Source organism: Ascidia mentula, chromosome 4, assembly GCF_947561715.1.
Source record: "Ascidia mentula chromosome 4, kaAscMent1.1, whole genome shotgun sequence".
In the NCBI taxonomy this organism is placed as follows: domain Eukaryota; kingdom Metazoa; phylum Chordata; class Ascidiacea; order Phlebobranchia; family Ascidiidae; genus Ascidia; species Ascidia mentula.
The window spans coordinates 8,224,142-8,243,418 of record NC_138569.1 but is presented as its reverse complement, the minus strand read 5'-3'; the positions used below and the strand labels follow the sequence as shown (position 1 = coordinate 8,243,418).

The window sequence follows — 19,277 nt, the reverse complement described above, 5'->3', positions numbered from 1 at the left end:
TCAAAAACTACCCATTCGTTTGGTTTTAATATTGCACTGAGAATGTTTGACAATATGGAATCGATCAGAATAATCACAAGAGAGGTGCCACAATAAAATAATCAAAAATTTGCAACTTTAAATGAAGAATTGCTACGCCTCTGTGGGTTCAGCGAACTGATCTTGTATTGTCGGAAGAATATTCTCCCATGCAGCCAGACACTAAACAAAAAATATAGCAACAAGGAATTTTCAGTGGGTTTGGTATAACTCTCTATATACCTCTGTGTGATGCTCTATTTGAGATTCTGCCATCTCCGCAAACAAAGTTGCCAAGTCCTGAACTTTGTGTTCACTCCAGCGATCTTTGTCTGCACGCAAGTTGGCGTTTGCTTTTTCGAGTTCATCGTAGGCTGTGTCCCGCCTTTCAGCCAACTTAAACAAAAACACTGTCTTGCTTGTTCGGTTGTATGAGACACAGGAGCTCAAACAAAAATCATGCAAAAAAAATTTAAATGCCCAAAACAAAAATACGACTGCAAAAAGCATATGAACATCCCAATCAATAAAAAAATGAGTTTCAAAAATGACATTATGATACTGCACAAATAGGTTTTTATTACTCCTCATTGTGAGTGAAAACGTTCTTACTTCTTCAACCTGTTGTGTGAGTTTCTGTTCTTTCTGTTGCTTAACATCCTCCGATGACTTACCCATCATGGCACTGATCGAGTATGACTGATCTGAGCGCGGCAGCTTTAAAAGCACCATTCATGGGTTACAATAACTAGAAGGCTTGAAGAGAATCGATTTAAAAATTTGCTGTGGTGAATTTATGAATGATCAACGATTCAGAAAAAAGTTTTGCAAATAATAAGTGCAAACGATACCGATGTGTGGGATTAGTGTCAAAGACAACTAAACATCCAAACACCTGTCACATACTTTCGACAAACATGCAGTACGAAATTGCTTTTCACAGCAAAACAATTTATGACATGTTCCAAAATCCAAAATGTTCAACCCCTTACATTCTCTTTTTCTGTGCGTTTTTTCTGATGTTCCTCCACCAATCTGTCATAATTGGCTTGAAAACCATCTCGGCGCTTTAAAACTTGCTTGACAGCATCTGAGTACAGAATATACTCCTGTGGAAAAAATATATATATTTGGTAAAAAGATTTGAACTCTCCTGGCACTTAAGTTTCTAAAGTTTTATTTGAAACCAACCACTTCCTCATGGTGCAACATCATGTTTTAAATAAATTCCTCATATTCAGATCAGATTACCAACATACCTTCAAAGGTGGAACAAAATTTAGTTCATGCTGGCTTAAGTTTTTTTCAGCAGATTCAGTGCATTGATCCAGGCTATTACTGATGGAAGTCATGATAGGTGATACTGTGTCGTCCTCACTTGAAGCCCACATTGAAAATGTTGGGCTGAACTCTTTCATTTCTGCTATAAGCTCTGCAGTGCACATCATTCGGTAAATATGATATATTTACATGTAGGGTTGCTTAAAAGTTTATTTTACGTACTTAGCTAACTGGTGGATAGCCACACCAACTCATCAATATAATGAACAACAAAAATTATTTTTAATATAAATTACTCATAAAACAAAAACATTGTGAATCCTTGTAACCTTTAAAAGATGAAACTCTAATGATAACAGAAGATTCCATACCTTTCTTTTCTATGAGCAAGCGTTCCCCAATGCGATCGAGAACACCCATTTTCTCACTGAATTCTGTGATGTAATCAAGCATCTCATTAAACTCGGGGTCCCTTTCCTTTATTTTGCTGGAAGTCAGGGATTTTACCGATCCACTAAACTTTGACATGATGCCATCACTTTGCTTGCGATGGGATGTGAATTCCTGCACAGAACGGAGAAGGGTAAAAAAATGTATATTAGTACATAGAATTGGTGCAAATTAAAAGCAGGCATTGACGTTACATATGCCTTAGCTGTGAGGAAGATTTTCAGGTGTTCATTGAATGAAAGGACTGGATGTTGTGAGAGCCTTGACAGAAACTTGTGCAGTGCCACACTTCTTCTTTTGGTGAATTCAGGATTGAATCTGTCCAACATTCCTTTTACAACGAACTTAGCAGGCAGAGGCTGCAAACACACAAACTGGTATTGGCAAAAAACTTAACTTGTTTACAAAGTTGATGTGTGGTGTTTACTGGAATAAGATGGGTTGGGTGATCGTTTTCAAGTTTCATGCGAAGCCAGACAAAATCTTGGTATCTTCGTTGGGTCACATACTCACTGCTGTCAAAGCAACTCCTTGTGGTCTGTCAATCACAGAAAATTTACAAAAATAGTATGACAATGGTGTGTTTGCACTATACAGTTAAATGTCATCATCTGGCAAGAAAAAAGTTGTTAATGCTCAACAATAGAGGACAAGTTTAGTGAAGCAACAAAGCAATTTAGGAAACTGCCTCAATACATTATCTTCTAAGGTATAGTGGCAGAAACACCAACCTTTGTGGTCACTCTGTATGAAATATATGTTTCCATTGCAAGAATGTGCTTCTCTGGGCTGTCTACAGTGATAAACAAATCCTGTGCATCTGTATCCCATTCCTCTTGCACTGTGTTTTCCTCTTCATTCGTGCCCTTAACATTAAGGGTAGGCTATATATATCAGGCCATTTGCAAAAAATAACAAAAACAAAACAAATGGTATATTTTACCACACTTACATTATTTGTGTGACTATCTTCATCAGATTCTCCATTAGTCACTGCCATTAGTGGATCTGCGGCTTCTCTTATGTTTAGGTTATTTTCTTCATCAGATTCTTCATTGGTCACTGTTGTCAGTGGATCCATATTTAAAAACAGTTTTTTCAACCTACACCTGTTGCTGGCAGTAGATTAGCCAGTAAGCTTCAACCACCTATTAAATTTATGCACTCGATTTTCAAATGAATTTTGTGAACTTGAAGGAATATGAACAGTGGTTTTAATAATATTGAAACATTTCAACATCAGCATAATAAACAGTTAACATTTGATAATATATGGCCAGTGTGTTAGGGTAAATTAAAGTATATGGCTTGTACATTGGTCTATAACAAGGTACTTTAGTGCAGTAATTTGTTTGTCAATGACATAAAAGTCCCTTTATGTGATGTAAACAATCCACTTGTCCAGAAACGTCAATACATGCAACCCTAGATTTTAAACATTCTGCAACTGTTGTATGGTAGAAAGTGGAAAAGTGAACCTTAGCACATATTACAGTTAAAATAGGTTTACATACCTTGCAGCAACCAGAAAACTCTTATTGTTAGGCTGCACGATTACATTATAATAACAATGGGCATTGTTCTCTGGCTATTGGCAAAGAAATTGTATTTTTAGGCATTTTGCTGGCCAATCAGTATTTACTGTGTAAGAATGTTTCGTCGGGCTTTTATTTACGTTTTAAAACGTTTGACGTCTTTAAATGCACCATGCATATGATAGACCTCACGTTTCCAACTTAATGAAAGGTCAAAAGGTTTATTGTGGCTACGCAGTGTTAGAATTTCACTTTCATTGAAACATCTGCGTTGCTCAGCTCACGTTGGAAAAGAAAACTATCGCGTGATTATTCCAACCAAGTATATTAAACAATTAAATACTTATGACGTAATACTACAAACATATTCATGATCTTGGGTACGCAAAAAAAATAACAAACGACAATCACATGTACGGTATGCTAAAAAATGATTTGTGGGTTTGCTGTCTCCAAATAAATCCATTTTTTCAGAAAAAATCAGTGAAGTCGAACATGCAATATTGGGACTATCCCTGTTACAGGAACGGACTTAATTGCTACTTCAAGAAACGCGAAGTAAATTTCAATTCTTACCTGAGGATTTTTGGCAATGGATTCAACTATTTTGACTGAAGAAGAAGAGCAAGCACTAAATGCAGATCTGAGGGAAAATTTTTTGAAATCTTTGTTGTTCGCAATTGGTGAGCCAGGCAAACATTAAAAACTGTGTCTGTGTGTAGTAAGTACATGGCATTTGGCATATGAGCATACTGTAAGCAGCCCATGCCATCCACACCTTGCTTCGTGTTCAAAAAAGGACATCAATTAATATGAACACAACACGATGTCCTTCCAAATCCGGCAAAGATTCTAAAATAATTCTAATTTTGCCATTAAAATGCATTATTTTTCTCTCCTTAGCTGATGGTATTCCTGACTATAGTGCAGTGATATAAAATGTTTTAGCAAGAAGTACTAACAGAAACTGTTTTGCCTAAAAAAGGGGATTTTTAGCATCAATTACGTGTTTGGTCCTTTGCCCAAATGGAATGATTTTCCAGAATGTGCAATGTGTTAGATAAGAGTGACAAAGTAATTTATTACACATACAATTATGTGACCATATAAACCACTGAAATCAAACTAGGCACAAGCAGGGCATGTGTAGTTTTTGTATCACTGCAAAAACGACATTGTTTTATCACAGACAAGCCGGTGACATTTAGACTGCATGAGAACACAACTGTGAAAGGAATTTTCTCCGCTGTTGACAGCGAACAACTGCAGGTGCTTGTCACCAACTTGGAAACACCATCTGGTGTGCTAAAACAGGCTGTATTACGAACATCAGACATAATATCATTTTCCTTAGACCTTGAATGAATATTTTCCTATTTAAACAGGTATATATGTTATATTTATAATATAACACAGCATTTTCTTTGAAGTTTTGCTAAAAACAACATCAGTAAACCTAAAAATGGCAGAGTATTTGCTCACTAATTATGCTGCCTTTTATATCCATGTTTGTAAGAGGTGTATCACCATAAATTGCTTCTTAACTTTCTGTTTAATATATATTATATACCTAAAATATATTGTAGCTATTATAATAGGTCCCTATTTGTGTTGTTCCTGATAGCTGAATTTCGATTTGTCTGACAAAAAGAATTTTGCATATGCGTTGTGTTATTAAAGTTAAAAAAATAGTGTATTGACATGTTTATGTTTAATTATGTCCCTTTAATGGACCAGTGCAATGTGTCACAATTACGGTGTATGTATTTTGATCAATGCTTATTTTGTGGTTTTCTATTCAGGACTAAACACAATAAACACCCCAAAGTGCTTTCCTCATAGAGAAAACACTCTCTCAAGAAAATGTTCAAAACAAAATTTTACACAAGATTTTATTTCAGATCAACTTCCACCAAGCAAAACAAATTTCACTCGTCGGGTGTAGGTTCGTTCTGGTTGTTTTCTTGGACAATATTTTCGCTCTCCTCTGGAAAATATTCTTGATTTTCTGAAAAAAAAATATTGGTAAATGTAGGTCCATGTAATTGATTTTCGAAGTAGGGACTTGCTACATACGTAATACCAACGGATCCAGTTATTTGCAAAACCCAGTTAATTGCATTGAATTTTAGTGGCATATGCCAATTCACTCAAAATATGTAAGGCATATATTGCGTAAGAACAGATGATGAGGTTACTTCAACGACAGCCACGTTCTTAGCATAATATTTCGCACAAGGTTAATAGCATGATGTGCACCTCTGACAACAACCTAATTGTTTGACAATTTTAATCAAAAACAGTATACGTGGTTTTCGTTGCACCTCGATTTGTTCTGGTCTCGAATATTTGCATATTCCGTTAAATTTGGAGAAATGCGTGCGAAATTGAACATGAACTGGATTCGTCTGTATCGTTATTTGGTGCGAAATCAACATTTTACCTCATGCAACATACGCGTGTATTTTCAAAAGTTTTATTAAATTCGAGTTCTTTAACCTTCAATACCCACCTTCAGCGTCGTCAACTGGTTGTTCCTGGTCTTCAGCATCATAGCAGTGGTGATAATAGTAGCGTCGTCTTCTGTAGTAGTAATACCGGCGACGGCGATAGTAGTAGCGGCGACGACGACGACGTCTCCCTGCCTCTGTGTCAACAAGCAGCAGGCACAGCAGTGCCAAAATCAGCAAGAACGATTTGTTCATTGTTGCTTTGCAGACCTGAACACAGAAATGGGGCCACGATGAAATAAATCGTACCAAATACGTTGTTTTCTCATGACGCTTGTGCGTTTACTCCGCCTGGATGACTTTAATTTTCTTGCCAACAAAGCAAAAAAGTCTCGATTTCAAACCTCCCCCAGCGATTAAATTTTGCCAATTATAAAAGTAAGCAGAAAAGTGATGGTGCTTCAGTCAGAACCTACCTTCAACGTAGAAAGTTGGAAATCCAGCTATGGCAACGCCAAACAACCATCTCTTATTTATAGACACGTTTGATGCAAAACAAAGTATGGCCAAAAAGCAGTTGTGACAGAAGACTTCAACCCTGTCTCCTGACTGGTGAATAAACTGTCGCCATAAGTTGGAAGGATGATCGCTTCGCTCGGTGAACAATTATCAAAGAGGAGACACGCTTATCCGTCTTGAGACGTCTGCTTCCACGCTGCCACTTCGTTCCTGAAAAACTTCATACTGGATTGTCGTATAAGACAAACTATAGTTTTGTCGCACATATTGCCTTGAGCTGAAATATGTGATTTAATAAAAATGATATAACCATGTGGCAGAAGCGGTTTGTTTTAATATTTTTCTCGCAAAGTGTCGAGGTTACAGAGAAGCATTCATTTTCGTATTGGAAACAAACTCAACAAGAATTTGCGTGAGCCACCAACAGCACCCACTGCCGGACGTTCCCATGGTGTTATGCAAGTGCGCTGTGCCTATATCAATTTTCAAAACGAATTTGAGGAAAACCTTGTGGTTGTCTTGGTTGGGCGCCACAGAAGTGATATCTGACGATACTACAACTTAGTTGCGTAATGCCGACAAATTTGTCTGCTCTATTCTGCTTTATGACAGTTTATTTTTTTGCAAATTGCGACGTTTATTGGCCCTGTTACAATGCGAGAGCGCGCATCCAAAACGTGGTAATTGTTTTAAATAAAACAAAATAACGTATTTTTTTCCAGACACCATATGTCCAGCATATACGTCCGGACGCCACCCTCTAAAGTTCGCAACAATCTGTCGGCGTTTGCCTTTGTTTGACGTACAGATAAATGTTTGATGGCTGATGTGACACGAGTAGTTTTTCAAACCATATACTTCCCGTTCAAGGCACGTTACAGTTTTCAACTTCGGACCAGAACATTTTCAACTAACATGCTTTTAATCAGCTGCGGTTAATATACGCTGAGCACTGTGTAGAATTCCAAATAAAGTATTAAGGGTAATGCGAAAAGGGCGGGGGCCCAGCTATATTGGTGGTCCCATGTGCAAAATTTGCAACAATATGCCCCAACCCGGGGGATTTTAGCCGAACGACCGGCAAAAGGGCATTTGTAATAATACTTTTGAGCCTATGACCCATGAAATGTAAATTAACCAGCATGTCACCATAAAATGGATCTAGGGTTTATTTAAAATGGCTACAGTTTGTTTGAATTATGATTTCGCATCTACTTTGTTTGATAAAAAGTATTTTCCTGTGTTTTTGTTTGCACGTTTTGTTTGCAGTTAATATATTCTGTATTCTTATATTCTGAAGCAGTGTAAGCCATAAAGTTGTTGCACGGTCGACTCATAAGTGACACAGTCATGAAATAAAATAAATGAAGGAATTTTATTGTAATCCGTTCAATTTGCGAAAGCGACACCAAATTATTGCTGTGGCATATTTTCACTCATATCTGTTTCTTGAATCATATCTTCATTCTCTGTTGGAAAGAACCCTTCGTCTTCTACAACACAATACACCATTTAAAACATATGTTTAGCCATGGTTTACCACCGCATGGTAAATAACTCGCTCGGATCGTTAAACTTTGGATTTTAATTAACATGTAGCAGACTCTACAATTCTAAACTTACCCTCCACATCGTCCACTGGCATTTCCTGTTCATCAGCTTCGACTTCGTCATAGCGGCGTCTCCTTCTGTGGTTGTAGTGGCGGCGACGATACGCGTAATATCGACGGTAATGGTGGTGATATCGGCGACGATGGACTCGGCGGCGTCGATGATGTCCATAATATGCATCGGTGTCGACCAACAGCAGGCAGGCCAGTAGCAAAATCAACCAAAGCGATTTGTTCATTTTTGATTTCTAAACCTGAAAACACACAAAGGTCCACGAATAAACCAATCACCTGTATATAGATGCATTGGGACCCATAGAAGTTTTTGATCCACAGCATGTTTCAGTTTTGTACTGACCCTGCATTGGGTTTTCTTTCCCTACGAGTGTCTTAATCATCATTAGGCTTTTTTACCACAAAAACTCGGCAAGATTTTTTACAAAAACGGCTCGGTTCCGTATTTATTTGACAGGTGGTAATGCAGATAGCAATGTGACACTAAAAACACATATTTTTATTGCGTTTTCAACAGAAAATATTTCACTGAGGTGACCAACACAAGGAACTTGTGTTCCATTTGCTGGTGGCAAACATTTATGTCTAATCGAATTCTGTGCAATGCAGACAACAGTTTATTTGTTGCATTGCAAACCTTTGAAGTCTGTCCTGCTCCTTTGGTGAAGAAATCATTATATATAGACTTACAGGCAAAAAGCTTCAATGGAAGCAATTTCGGCTGCTGTCTGCTGAATAAAATGTCAATTCTTATGAAGAGGAAACCTGTCTTATTGTGCGCTTTTGAAAAAACGGAGATTTATGTTTCCAATATGACAAGAAATCTGAAGACTTGTTAAACCTATTGTCTTTTGGTGATCTTTTGATGCACAGCAATTACTGCACATTAAATTTGATTGTTATTTAATGTGGAATAGAGGAGAAAGATTGCCTAAGTTTTTATTATGTTTTGCTCGCACAGTTTTTTGCGTACATGAACAATAAGTGTGATTTGTAAAATGTCATGTTTATTATGAGATATTTCTCTTTAAATATACATTGATGCTTTATTGTGTCTTTGTTTGCACGTTTTTTCCCTTGTTAAACTATTCTGTATTCTTATATTCTGAAGCAGTGAAAGACATTAAATGGTTGCTTGGTCGACTCACAATTGACACAGTCATGAAATAAAGTGAATGAAGGAGTTTTATTGTAATTCAAACAATTTGCAAAAGCGACACCAAATTATTCCTGTTGCATGATTTCAGTCATATCTGTTTCTTGAATCATATCTTCGTTCTCTGTTGGAAAGTACCCGTCTTCTACAACACAATACACCATTTGAAACATATGTTTAGCCATGGTTTACCACCGCATGATAAATTAAAATCGCTCGGATTCCTAAACTTTCGATTTTAATTAACATGTAGCATGCAGACTCTACAATTCTAAACTTACCCTCCACATCGTCCACTGGCATTTCCTGTTCATCAGCGTCGCCTTCGTCATAGTAGCGTCTCCTTCTGTGGTTGTAGTGGCGGCGACGATACCCGTAATATCGACGGTAATAGTGGTGATATCGGCGACGATAGACATGGCGGCGGCGGCGACGACGATGTCTTACTGCATCGGTATCGACCAACAGCAGGCAGGCCAGTAGCAAAATCAACCAAAGCGATTTGTTCATTTTTGATTTCTAAACCTGAAAACACACAAAGGTCCACGAATAAACCAATTGCCTGCATTGACCAGATTCATTTGGGCCCACAGAAATTTTGATCAACGGCATGTTTCCATTTTGTACCCTGCGTTGGGTTTTCTTTCCCAGCGATCCTGTTACCTTTTACGCCTACATATACGTGCCTCAATCATCGTTAAGCTTTTTTATTAAAATACATGGCAAGAGTATTTAAACGGCTCGGATCCGTATTTGTTTGACAGGCAATAATACAGATAAGAAGGTACGACACTAGAAACACATATTTCTATTGCGTTTTAAACATGAATTATTTCACTGGGGTCTCAAGTGACCAACACAAGGAACTTGTGTTCCATTTGCTGGTGGCAAACCATCATGTCTAATCAAATTCTTATACGCAATCTAGACGAAACTTTATTTGTTGCATTGCAAACCTTCGAACACTGCACTGCCCCTTTGGTGAAGAAATTTATTATTTATAGACTTAAAGACAAAAAGCTTGTAAAGAGGAAACCTGTCTTATTGTGCGCTTATTGGAAAACGGAGATTTATGTTTCCACAATGACAAATTCAAAGCCTTGTTGAACCTATTGTCTTTTCGCGATCATTCAATGCACAGCACAATAAACTTGATTGTCACACAATGTGAAATAGATGAGAAAGATTCCCTAAGGTTTTTTTTATATTGCCCGCAGAGATACTTAACAATAAATGTGATTTATGAAGTGGCATGGCCACCGATTAAATCATAAGGGTTATTTGGACACAGGAGCCCTTGTGAATGCCGTTGGATTGCAGCCAGTCGCAATGGGAGGTAATTGGTTGCGCATATATGACGTCAGATGGTCACCAGGTCGTGTTGGCCAAAGCAAAACCTATTAAAACGCAAAAGCCTTTACTTTGACATTAATCGACAGACTTGATCATCCCGAGGATTGTCCAAAAGTAATGGTTTAATTTTGAAGTGATCGAGATCCGCTTTAAATTCACTGAAATCCATTATGGAAATGGAAGTGTGAGAATCGTCTTAATCAACCATCTGTCATCGGGTTTCAACTGTTGGACAACCTTATAATGCAAACTATTACTTGATCACCATTTACGCATTCATAAGTTTTTACTTTCGACTTACAGACATATTCTGCAGTTTTGACGTCACTACAATTGAACGTCATACTTTACACGTATTGAGTTGAATCGTGTCATCTTGTATTTGGATATAACGGTTTCAGAGAAGTGGCCTGGGCCAAATTCCATAGTAAGATTTCGGGAAAAAAGCAATAAGCCGTCTATTATTTTTCACGCAGAAAAATAGTGGATATGAACGTACGGGTTTGTCGATCAAAATCGTCTCGACGGATAAAGTTTGGCAGCTCAATCATAAGCTCGTGCTGCGGCGGCAATGTATTGTATTTTGCCACAGTATGCACAGATATTTTTTTCTTAGCAGAATGATATCCTGTGCTTTTACGAACAGAAGGCAATGGAGTTTGACAACAAGTCAACAAACGACGGAAATATCTCATTCTGTCTTCACAACGATCGCGATGGTTAATTGTGTGGATAAAACCCATCAGTAAAGGCTTCAAAAACGCCTGTTTCCACCCTGACAATGTGTCAAAATACTTCTCCTATAGACTCTTAAAACGCCCATACGTTCGTCTGCCAGAAAAACAACAAACAACAATAAGAAAGGCGACTTGCCTGAAAAGAAACTCATAATAGCAGAAGGGTTCATTAGAACTGACAACTGTTGTCAAACGACTATTGGAATCCAAGAAAATCGTCAAAAACGTATGGATGCAAAACGCACATTTGTTATTCTGCCACGGAGATTGGGTTTCCTCTTTTGTCGAGCAGCCGACGGCTTACTGAAGGGCATTTGACATCTTTCCTTCAAGAAAATTTCTTGCATATGTTTGAACGCCTATGCACCATCTTCTACTGCTTGGCGCAAAAAATAATTTGTAAGGACATTTTTTGCGCAATCAATACGCTCAAACTTTTCTTTCCGTATTAAGTGAAAACACACTAAACCTGATAACGTGTCACGTTCGTACACATCTATGTGTTAAAATATACAATTAACATTTGCAACAGAGGTCTGTCTGTGTTAATTTTATTCAGTCTTGTTTGAACAGACGGTATGCCACAAGCAAAACACTAACACGGCAAAGGTGGATGAAACTGTGTTCAAAGAAACTGAGCATTAAATATCGTTAAATTTGCCATTCAAATCCGAAAATCAAACCGAACCGTGTGGAAACATGTTTCAATTCACAGCATTTTAACTGGCAGAAAACCAGACGTAGGTTTGTATGGACTTTGGAGGCATCTGTGAGCGGACATTACCCATATTGTCATCGCGGATTACGACATTCAAAGCTTGATCATCAGTGTTCAGTATCACCTATGTAATTGTGCTTTTGTGTTCATCCAGGAAGCCCACGTGCTTTATGCTCCGGTCGTTTGCCCCTTAATTTCTATCCTTTTCGACCCTTAAAAAAAATTAAGGCGTATGATGTTGGACTATGGTGTTGCGGTCTACACAAAGCCACAAAGAACACTGGGCAGGATGGTGTCACACCCTATCAAGAAGGGTACGGCCCAACCCAAAGGCGTTGTGTATTACATTTCGTGTAAGGACTGCAGTGGAGCATATATCGGCGAAACCGGAAGATCATTGCAGACTCGGTTAAAAGAGCATCGCCGCGACGTTGCAGCGAATAATAGCCAGAGGACAGCACTGGCGAAACACGCTGCCACACTCGGCCACCGAGTAACTTTGACGAGGTCCGAGTTCTAGAGATTGAGGAGGACCTCAGAAAACGTCTATTCCTGGAAACACTCCACATTCACAACAACGACCATTGCGTGAATGACACGGAGCAATGTCTGTACTTTCAAGCGGTTTGTGACGCTAAAAACACATATTTTTATTGTGTTTTCAACAGAAAATATTTCACTGGGGTGACCAACACAAGGAACTTGTGTTCCACTTGCTGGTGGCAAACCTTTATGTCTAATCGAATTCTGTGCAATGCAGACAACAGTTTATTTGTTGCATTGCAAACCTTTGAAGTCTGTCCTGCCCCTTTGGTGAAGAAATCATTATATATAGACTTACAGACAAAAAGCTTCAATGGAAGAGATTTCGGCGGCTGTCTGCTGAATAAAATGTCAATTCTTATGAAGAGGAAACCTGTCTTATTGTGCGCTTTTGAAAAAACGGAGATTTGTGTTTCAAATATTACAAGAAATCTAAAGACTTGTTAAACCTATTGTCTTTTGGTGATCTTTTGATGCAGAGGAATTACAGCACATTAAATTTGATTGTCATTTAATGTGGAATAGAGGAGAAAGATTGCCCAAGATTTTTATTATATTTTGCTCGCACAGTTATGTGCGTACATGAACAATAAGTGTGATTTATAAAAATGTTTATAATGATATATTTCTCTTCAAATACATTGATGCTTTAATGTGTATTTGTTTGCTTGTGTTTTCTCTTTTTAAAATATTCTGTATTCTTATATTCTGAAGCAGTGAAAGCCATAAAGTGGTTGCTCGGTCGACTCACAACAGAGGTCACGAAATAAAGTGAATGAAGGAATTTTATTGTAATTCGATCAATTTGCGAAAGCGGCACCAAATTATTCTTGTGGCATAATTTCACTCATATCTGTTTCTTGAATCATATCTTCATTCTCTGTTGGGAAGAACCCTGCGTCTTTTACAACACAATACACCATTTGAAACATATTTTAGTCCATGATTTACCACCGCATGAAAAATTAAAATCGCTCGGATCGTTAAAGTTTGGATTTTAATTAACATGTAGCAGACTCTACAATTCTAAACTTACCCTCCACATCGTCCATTGGCATTTCCTGTTCATCAGCAACGTCTTCGTCAAAGAGATCGTTGTCTGCTCGGCTGCGGCGACGATAGACGGGGCTGCGGCGACGATAGACGGGGCTGCGGCGACGATAGACGGGGCTGCGGCGACGAAAGATGCGGATGCGGCGTATACGACGTATCCATGTTGCATCGGTGTCGACCAACAGCAGGCAGGCCAGTAGCAAAATCAAGCAAAGCGATTTGTTCATTTTTGATTTCTCAACCTAAAAAACACACAAAGGTCCACGAATAAACCAATTGCCTGTATAGATGCCATGGGACCCATAGAAGTTTTTGATCCACGACATGTTTCAATTTTTTACTGACCCTGCGTTGGGTTTTCTTTCCCTACGAGTGTCTTAATCATCATTAAGCTTTTTTACCACAAAAACTTGGCAAGATTTTTTACAAAAAAGGCTCCATTTTTTTTACATTTTTTGACAGACAGTAATACGGACAGCAATACGACACTAAAAACTCATATTTTTTTGCGTTTTCAATATAAAATACTTCACTGGGGTGTCAAGTGCCAACACAAGGAACTTGTGTTCCATTTGCTGGTGGCAAACCTTCGTGTCTAATCGAATTCTACGCAATGCAGACAAAAGTTTATTTGTTGCATTGCAAACCTTCCAAGGCCGCACTGCCCCTTTGGTGAAAAATTTATTATTTATAAACTTACAGACAATAAGCTTACAAAGAGGAAACCTGTCTTATTTTCCCCTCCTGGAAACGGAGATTTCTGTTTCCACTATGACAAATTCAAAGTCTTGTTGAACCTATTGTCTTTTCGCGATCTTTCAATGCACAGCACAATAAACTTAATTGTCACATAATGTCAAATAGATGAAAAAGATTGCCTGAGTTTTTCTTTTTATTTTGCCCGCACAGTTACTTACGCGCATCAATAAGCGTGATTCATAAGGTGGCATGGCCACCGATAAAATCATAAGGGTTATTTGGACACAGGAGCCCATGTGAATGCCATTGGATTGCATCCAGTCGCAATGGGAGGTAATTGGTTGTGACAAGCCGCATATTTGACGTCAGATAGTCACCAGGTCGTGTTGGCCAAAGCAAAACCTATCAAAGCGCAAAAGCCAACTCCTTTCTTTTACATTAATCGACAGACTTCATCACCCCGAGGATTGTCCAAAAGTAATGGTTTAAGTTGAAGGTGGTCGGGATCAGCTGCAGATTCATTGAAATCCATTATGGAAATAGAAGTGTGAGAATCGTCTTAACCAACTATCTGTCATCGGGTTTCAACTGTTGGACAACCCTATAATGCAAGCTCTTGCTTGTTCACCATTTACGCATTCATATTTATTTACTTTTTCTGCAGTTTTGTATTTTTTTGCAGTTTTGACTATTGACGCCACCACAGTTGGACGTCATAATTTACACGTATTGAGTTGAATCGTGTCATCTTGTATTTGGATAAAACGGTTTCAGAGAACTGGCCTGGGCCAAATTCAATATTAAGATTTCGGGAAAAAAGGCAATAAGCCGTCTATTATTTTTACTCAGTAAAATAGTGGATATGAACTTACGGGTTTGTCGACCAAAATCGTCTCGACGGATAAATTTTGGCAGCTCAATCATAAGCTCGTGCTGCGGCAGTGTATTGTATTTTGCCACAGTATGCACAGATATTTTTTTCTTTGCAGAATGATATCCTGTGCTTTTACGAACAGAAAACAATGAAGTTTGACAACAAGTCAACAAACGACGAAAATATCTCATTCTGCCTTCACAACGATCGCCATGGTTAATTGTGTGGACAAAACCCATCAGCAAAGGCTTTAAAAACGCCTGTTTCCACCCTGACAATGTGTCAAAATACTTCTCCTAAAGACTCTTAAAAGGCCGTACGTTCGTCTGCCAGATAAACGCAAACAACAATAAGAAAAGCGACTTGCTTGAAAGAAACTCATAATAGCAGAAGGGTTCATTAGAACTGACAACTGTTGTCAAACGACTATTGGAATCCAAGAAAATGGATGCAAAACGCACATTTGTTATTCTGCCACGGAGATTGGGTTTCCTCTTTTGTCGAGCAGCCGACGGCTTACTGAAGGGCATTTGACATCTTTGCTTCAAGAAAATTTCTTGCATATGTTTGAACGCCTATGCACCATCTTCTACTGCTTGGCGCAAAAAATAATTTGTAAGGACATTTTTTGCGCAAACAATACGCTCAAACTTTTCTTTCCGTATTAAGTGAAAACACACTAAACCTGACAACGTGTCACATCCGTACGCATGTATGTGTTAAAATACACAATTAACATTTGCAACAGAGGTCTGTCTGTGTTAATTTTATTCAGTCTTGTTTGAACAGACGGTTTGTCACAATCAAAACACTAACACGGCAAAGGTGGATGAAACTGTGTTCAAAGAAACTAAGCCATCAAATATCGCTAAATTTGCCATTCAAATCCGAAAATCAAACCAAAACGTTCGGAAACATGTTTCACTTCACAACATTTTAACTGGCAGAAAACCAGACACAGGTTTGTATGGACTTTGGATGCACCCATATCCTCGTCGCGGATTACGTCATTCAAAGCTTGATCATCAGTGTTCAGTATCACCAATGTTATTGTGCTTTCGTGTTCGTCCAGGAAGCCCACGTGCTTTATGTTCCGGTCGTTTGCCATTTGATTTCTATGTTTTTCGACCCCTCAAAAAAACTAAAGCGTATGATGTTGGACTATGGTATTGCGATCTACACAAAGAACACTGGGCAGGATGGTGTCACACCCTATCAAGAAGGGTACGGCCCAACCCAAAGGCTTTGTTTATTATATTCTGTGTAAGGACTGCAGTGGAGCATATATCGGCGATACCGGAAGATCATTACTGACTCGGTTAAAAGACAATCGCCGCGACGTTGCAGCGAAGAATGGCCAGAAGACAGCAATGGCGAAACACGCTGCCACACTCGGCCACCGAGTAACTTTGACGAGGTCCGAGTTCTAGAGATTGAGGAGGACCTCACAAAGCGTCTATTCCTGGAAACACTCCACATTCACAAGAACGACCATTGCGTGAATGACACGGAGCAATGTTTGTACTTTCAAGCGGTTTACATCAACTTGTTGTAAGTGCTACGCTCCGCTACGCACCTGGTCAGGTGACGATACAAGCGGTGCCAATGTTATCCACTCCCTTTTTCTTGTGTTTTTCTTACGTTTTTGTTGCGTTTTTAGTGTTTAAGCGCTTGATGCATTATTGTTGATATAACCCTGAGGAATTCTCACCGGACGGCGGACGAAACGTCGGTTTCAAATAAAACTTTGGAAACTTAAGGGCCAGAAGAGCAATTCTGATAAATAAATTAAAACGGTTTGTGTGAACAACAAAACCACATAAATGTATTCATAGTTTTCATAACCGCTGACCTTGCGAAAAAAAGAGCCCAAGCTTTGTGGTATTTGTCACCAGCTTCTCCTATCAAACTCCCCCCGCCGTACAATGCGCCGTTAGTTTTCATCCACGTGGGGGCGCTCCACGGGCTTCGAAAAAAACTTCATGGGACGATCGTTCAGTTCCATTGTCCACTTCATAAGTGGTATCTAAACGGTACTTCTACTGTTTTGCAAACAAAGGTTTAAAGCACTATTTTCTTTTGTCTGATTACAGATGCAGATATTGATGTTGAACGGATAGAAGGAAGTGTTACAGACATGTCACAGCTGCAATCTGCATTAAATGGCGTCAACGTGGTTTTTCACATGGCTTGTTGTATAGACATTTACAACCGAAAAGACTTTCAACTTGTTTGAAATATTAATGTCGATGGTAATTTTCCTCGCTCCTCCACACAGATACATGACTCGCATATATTTTACTTTTATCGTAAAGTCATATTTTAATTGCGATCGGAATCAATTTTTACAAGGACAATGAAAGTGATCGAATCTTGCATCGGAAATAAAGTTCTCGTCTACACTAGTTCTACTCACGTTGATGGTTCTTACTCCAACCGGGACCCGTTTATAAATGGTAACGAAGACACAGAATATTATGATTCGAAAAGAAAGTCTCCGTAAAGAAACTAATTCACAAGCGGAAAAGATTGTTTTGGATGCACATGGACAAACACTTAAAAACAAAAAGGTGACGTACAAACACTAAAGAACAACACAGTTCATTTTATTTGAAGAAAAATCGTAAAATGTCAACTGTGTATCAATATCCCTGAATGAAATGTTGGGCACCACATTGCGATCAACACATTTAAGTAAATTTTTGTGGCTCTCGCCATTCCGGTAGTTGGACAATTCTTGTACTTGCTCAGGTAGTCTTAATCTTTTTTGCCCAATCGCCCATTTTTCCTAGTTATGCAAATGCTCAATTCTGACGATAAAAACAATACGCCCAAGTATTATAGTACAAATGTACAGCATCCTTTTATGCCGAACCCTATACGGAAAATAGCCCCCAACTAAACAAATACTTAGATTCTCCCTCTTTGAAGAATCCTGTTCCAATGAAAAAAAACATTAGTATTCTTTACACATGCCGAATATTACGTAGAATCTCGACATGTTTTGTGCCAAGACCTTGGTAATATGTGCATTGCGACCGCCTGGATTTTATGGAGGAAATGATCAAGTTCTCAAAAATTTCATTCTCGCCGTAAGGTCCAAGAACATTCGATCAGTTGTTGACCCCTCCTACCTGCAATCAAGAATGCACATAGATAATGTGGCTTGGCTACAAGTGAAACAAATGTTTAATACCCGCTTGATCATTCTTTAATCAATTTTGTTATCACAGATGAAGGAAGGTTTGGGTGGCCATGCTTCTTTTATTGGTGATGAAACACCTCAAATGTCACATCCCCGTCTTAATGAACAGTTTTTTATGCACCAAGGTTACAAAATTATCCACCGGAACCAATAGTACCCTACTGGTTAATTATTTCTATCGTGTATATTGTAAATTTTGTCTGTGCTTCTCGGTCTTGGGAACGAAGTTCATGCAGGTAATGGATATATGCTACATTTGGAAGAGATATTCGTATGACGACAAACCAAAAGTTTCAAAGGAATTTTGAATACAAACCTCTACGTTCTTGGGAGGAATCTCGAGCTTCCACGAGAAAATTTATAGATCGGGTTTTGGAGGAAAATGCTCAAAAATAATCGTGTGATAGAAAATTGAATCGGATGGTATACGATGATAAACAGTGGAAAAGTAAATTTTGTTTTGTGACGTATCCCTGCTCGAAGTTAATCTTTCACCTATCTAAAAATGTCAACGGTTGTGATATAAATATGATATGTATGCTATATCGTAACCATGAGTAAACATCGATTACCGCTGAAATCCTTAAGGGCAAATATTCTTTGGGGTCCACACTATCTAAAAATATTAAACTTTTACGTTGGAAAGTAAGTGGGGTATGGTTAAACGAATAGTAACCATACCCCACTTACTTTCCTACGTTAAGCGCTCGCCACGAAACGTAACAACAAAAATTACCAGTTAACAAAACTTTGGCCGCGTGAGACTGTGCCATCTTATGAGCCAGCGACTTGATTTTTTCACACAAAACAAGATCAAAGGCTGAACTTTTCAACAATAGAGAAATTAAAAATAAAATTACAGTAATATTCCAATGTAGTATGGCAGGTATGGTTAATATTCGTCAAATTTGAGAAGGTTCGCGTTTTCTTTCGCGAAAAAGTTTTTTAGATAGTATGGACGCCAAAGAATATATGCCCTTAAAGTGCATATGACACGTAAAAATAAAACATGTTAATATTCAAAGGAGAAATTCATAACTTTAGAACATTTTTGGCGAAAA

General features: G+C 38.4%; 5 protein-coding genes across 13 annotated transcripts; 2 read left to right on the top strand and 3 right to left on the bottom strand.

Moving 5' to 3' along the window:
- Positions 1–14: 14 nt before the first annotated feature.
- On the bottom strand, positions 15–2,893 carry LOC145898540 (sorting nexin-7-like). 5 transcript variants are annotated; one of them, XM_082987036.1, is made up of 10 exons: positions 2,702–2,893; positions 2,481–2,615; positions 2,177–2,287; positions 1,944–2,108; positions 1,671–1,863; positions 1,278–1,450; positions 1,011–1,127; positions 631–735; positions 262–414; positions 15–201 (listed from the first exon to the last, which is right to left on the bottom strand). In XM_082987036.1, the coding sequence occupies exons 1-10, from the start codon at positions 2,828–2,830 to the stop codon at positions 133–135; spliced, it is 1,350 nt and encodes a 449-aa protein (XP_082843162.1). In that variant the 5' UTR covers positions 2,831–2,893; the 3' UTR covers positions 15–132. The 5 variants fall into 5 exon arrangements, 4 of the variants coding, with proteins under 4 accessions (XP_082843162.1, XP_082843163.1, XP_082843164.1 ...); XM_082987037.1 differs by having other exon boundaries at positions 1,950–2,108; XM_082987038.1 differs by having other exon boundaries at positions 2,481–2,633; positions 2,765–2,845.
- Positions 2,894–3,561: 668 nt separating this feature from the next.
- Positions 3,562–6,511, top strand: LOC145898605 (gem-associated protein 7-like). Of its 5 annotated transcripts, none has more exons than XR_014402437.1 (5): positions 3,562–3,702; positions 3,759–3,967; positions 4,474–4,669; positions 5,186–5,229; positions 6,274–6,511. XR_014402437.1 is itself a non-coding variant. In XM_082987123.1 (5 exons), exons 2-5 carry the CDS (start codon positions 3,877–3,879, stop codon positions 6,281–6,283), a joined length of 225 nt encoding a protein of 74 aa, XP_082843249.1. In that variant the 5' UTR covers positions 3,562–3,702; positions 3,759–3,876; the 3' UTR covers positions 6,284–6,511. The 5 variants fall into 5 exon arrangements, 3 of the variants coding, with proteins under 3 accessions (XP_082843249.1, XP_082843246.1, XP_082843247.1); XR_014402436.1 differs by having other exon boundaries at positions 5,803–6,511; XM_082987123.1 differs by having other exon boundaries at positions 4,474–4,553.
- A 2,537-nt stretch (positions 6,512–9,048) lies between these two features.
- On the bottom strand, positions 9,049–9,553 carry LOC145899485 (uncharacterized). Its single transcript, XM_082988280.1, has 2 exons — positions 9,316–9,553; positions 9,049–9,179 (listed from the first exon to the last, which is right to left on the bottom strand). Exons 1-2 carry the CDS (start codon positions 9,542–9,544, stop codon positions 9,103–9,105), a joined length of 306 nt encoding a protein of 101 aa, XP_082844406.1. The 5' UTR covers positions 9,545–9,553; the 3' UTR covers positions 9,049–9,102.
- Positions 9,554–13,152: 3,599 nt separating this feature from the next.
- LOC145899563 (uncharacterized) lies at positions 13,153–13,671 on the bottom strand. Its single transcript, XM_082988406.1, has 2 exons — positions 13,422–13,671; positions 13,153–13,286 (listed from the first exon to the last, which is right to left on the bottom strand). The coding sequence occupies exons 1-2, from the start codon at positions 13,663–13,665 to the stop codon at positions 13,210–13,212; spliced, it is 321 nt and encodes a 106-aa protein (XP_082844532.1). The 5' UTR covers positions 13,666–13,671; the 3' UTR covers positions 13,153–13,209.
- Positions 13,672–17,464: 3,793 nt separating this feature from the next.
- On the top strand, positions 17,465–18,708 carry LOC145897994 (3 beta-hydroxysteroid dehydrogenase/Delta 5-->4-isomerase type 4-like). The gene is made up of 4 exons (XM_082986447.1): positions 17,465–17,581; positions 18,026–18,187; positions 18,245–18,324; positions 18,480–18,708. Exons 1-4 carry the CDS (start codon positions 17,465–17,467, stop codon positions 18,610–18,612), a joined length of 492 nt encoding a protein of 163 aa, XP_082842573.1. The 3' UTR covers positions 18,613–18,708.
- The last annotated feature ends 569 nt before the right edge of the window (positions 18,709–19,277 follow it).

Coding starts and splice junctions, on each gene's coding strand:
- LOC145899485 (XM_082988280.1), bottom strand. CDS start 9,544: ATGAACAAATCGCTTTGGTTGATTTTGCTACTGGCCTGCCTGCTGTTG. Junction 9,180..9,315: donor GCCAGTGGACGATGTGGAGG/GTAAGTTTAGAA, acceptor ATTGTGTTGTAG/AAGACGGGTACTTTCCAACA.
- LOC145898540 (XM_082987036.1), bottom strand. CDS start 2,830: ATGGATCCACTGACAACAGTGACCAATGAAGAATCTGATGAAGAAAAT. Junction 2,288..2,480: donor CATACAGAGTGACCACAAAG/GTTGGTGTTTCT, acceptor TGTGATTGACAG/ACCACAAGGAGTTGCTTTGA. Junction 1,128..1,277: donor ATTTTGTTCCACCTTTGAAG/GTATGTTGGTAA, acceptor TTTTTTCCACAG/GAGTATATTCTGTACTCAGA.
- LOC145898605 (XM_082987120.1), top strand. CDS start 3,877: ATGGATTCAACTATTTTGACTGAAGAAGAAGAGCAAGCACTAAATGCA. Junction 3,968..4,473: donor ATCTTTGTTGTTCGCAATTG/GTGAGCCAGGCA, acceptor GTTTTATCACAG/ACAAGCCGGTGACATTTAGA. Junction 4,554..5,185: donor TTGACAGCGAACAACTGCAG/GTGCTTGTCACC, acceptor ATTTTATTTCAG/ATCAACTTCCACCAAGCAAA.
- LOC145899563 (XM_082988406.1), bottom strand. CDS start 13,665: ATGAACAAATCGCTTTGCTTGATTTTGCTACTGGCCTGCCTGCTGTTG. Junction 13,287..13,421: donor GCCAATGGACGATGTGGAGG/GTAAGTTTAGAA, acceptor GTGTTGTAAAAG/ACGCAGGGTTCTTCCCAACA.
- LOC145897994 (XM_082986447.1), top strand. CDS start 17,465: ATGGTAACGAAGACACAGAATATTATGATTCGAAAAGAAAGTCTCCGT. Junction 18,188..18,244: donor ATAATGTGGCTTGGCTACAA/GTGAAACAAATG, acceptor TTGTTATCACAG/ATGAAGGAAGGTTTGGGTGG. Junction 18,325..18,479: donor CATCCCCGTCTTAATGAACA/GTTTTTTATGCA, acceptor TACATTTGGAAG/AGATATTCGTATGACGACAA.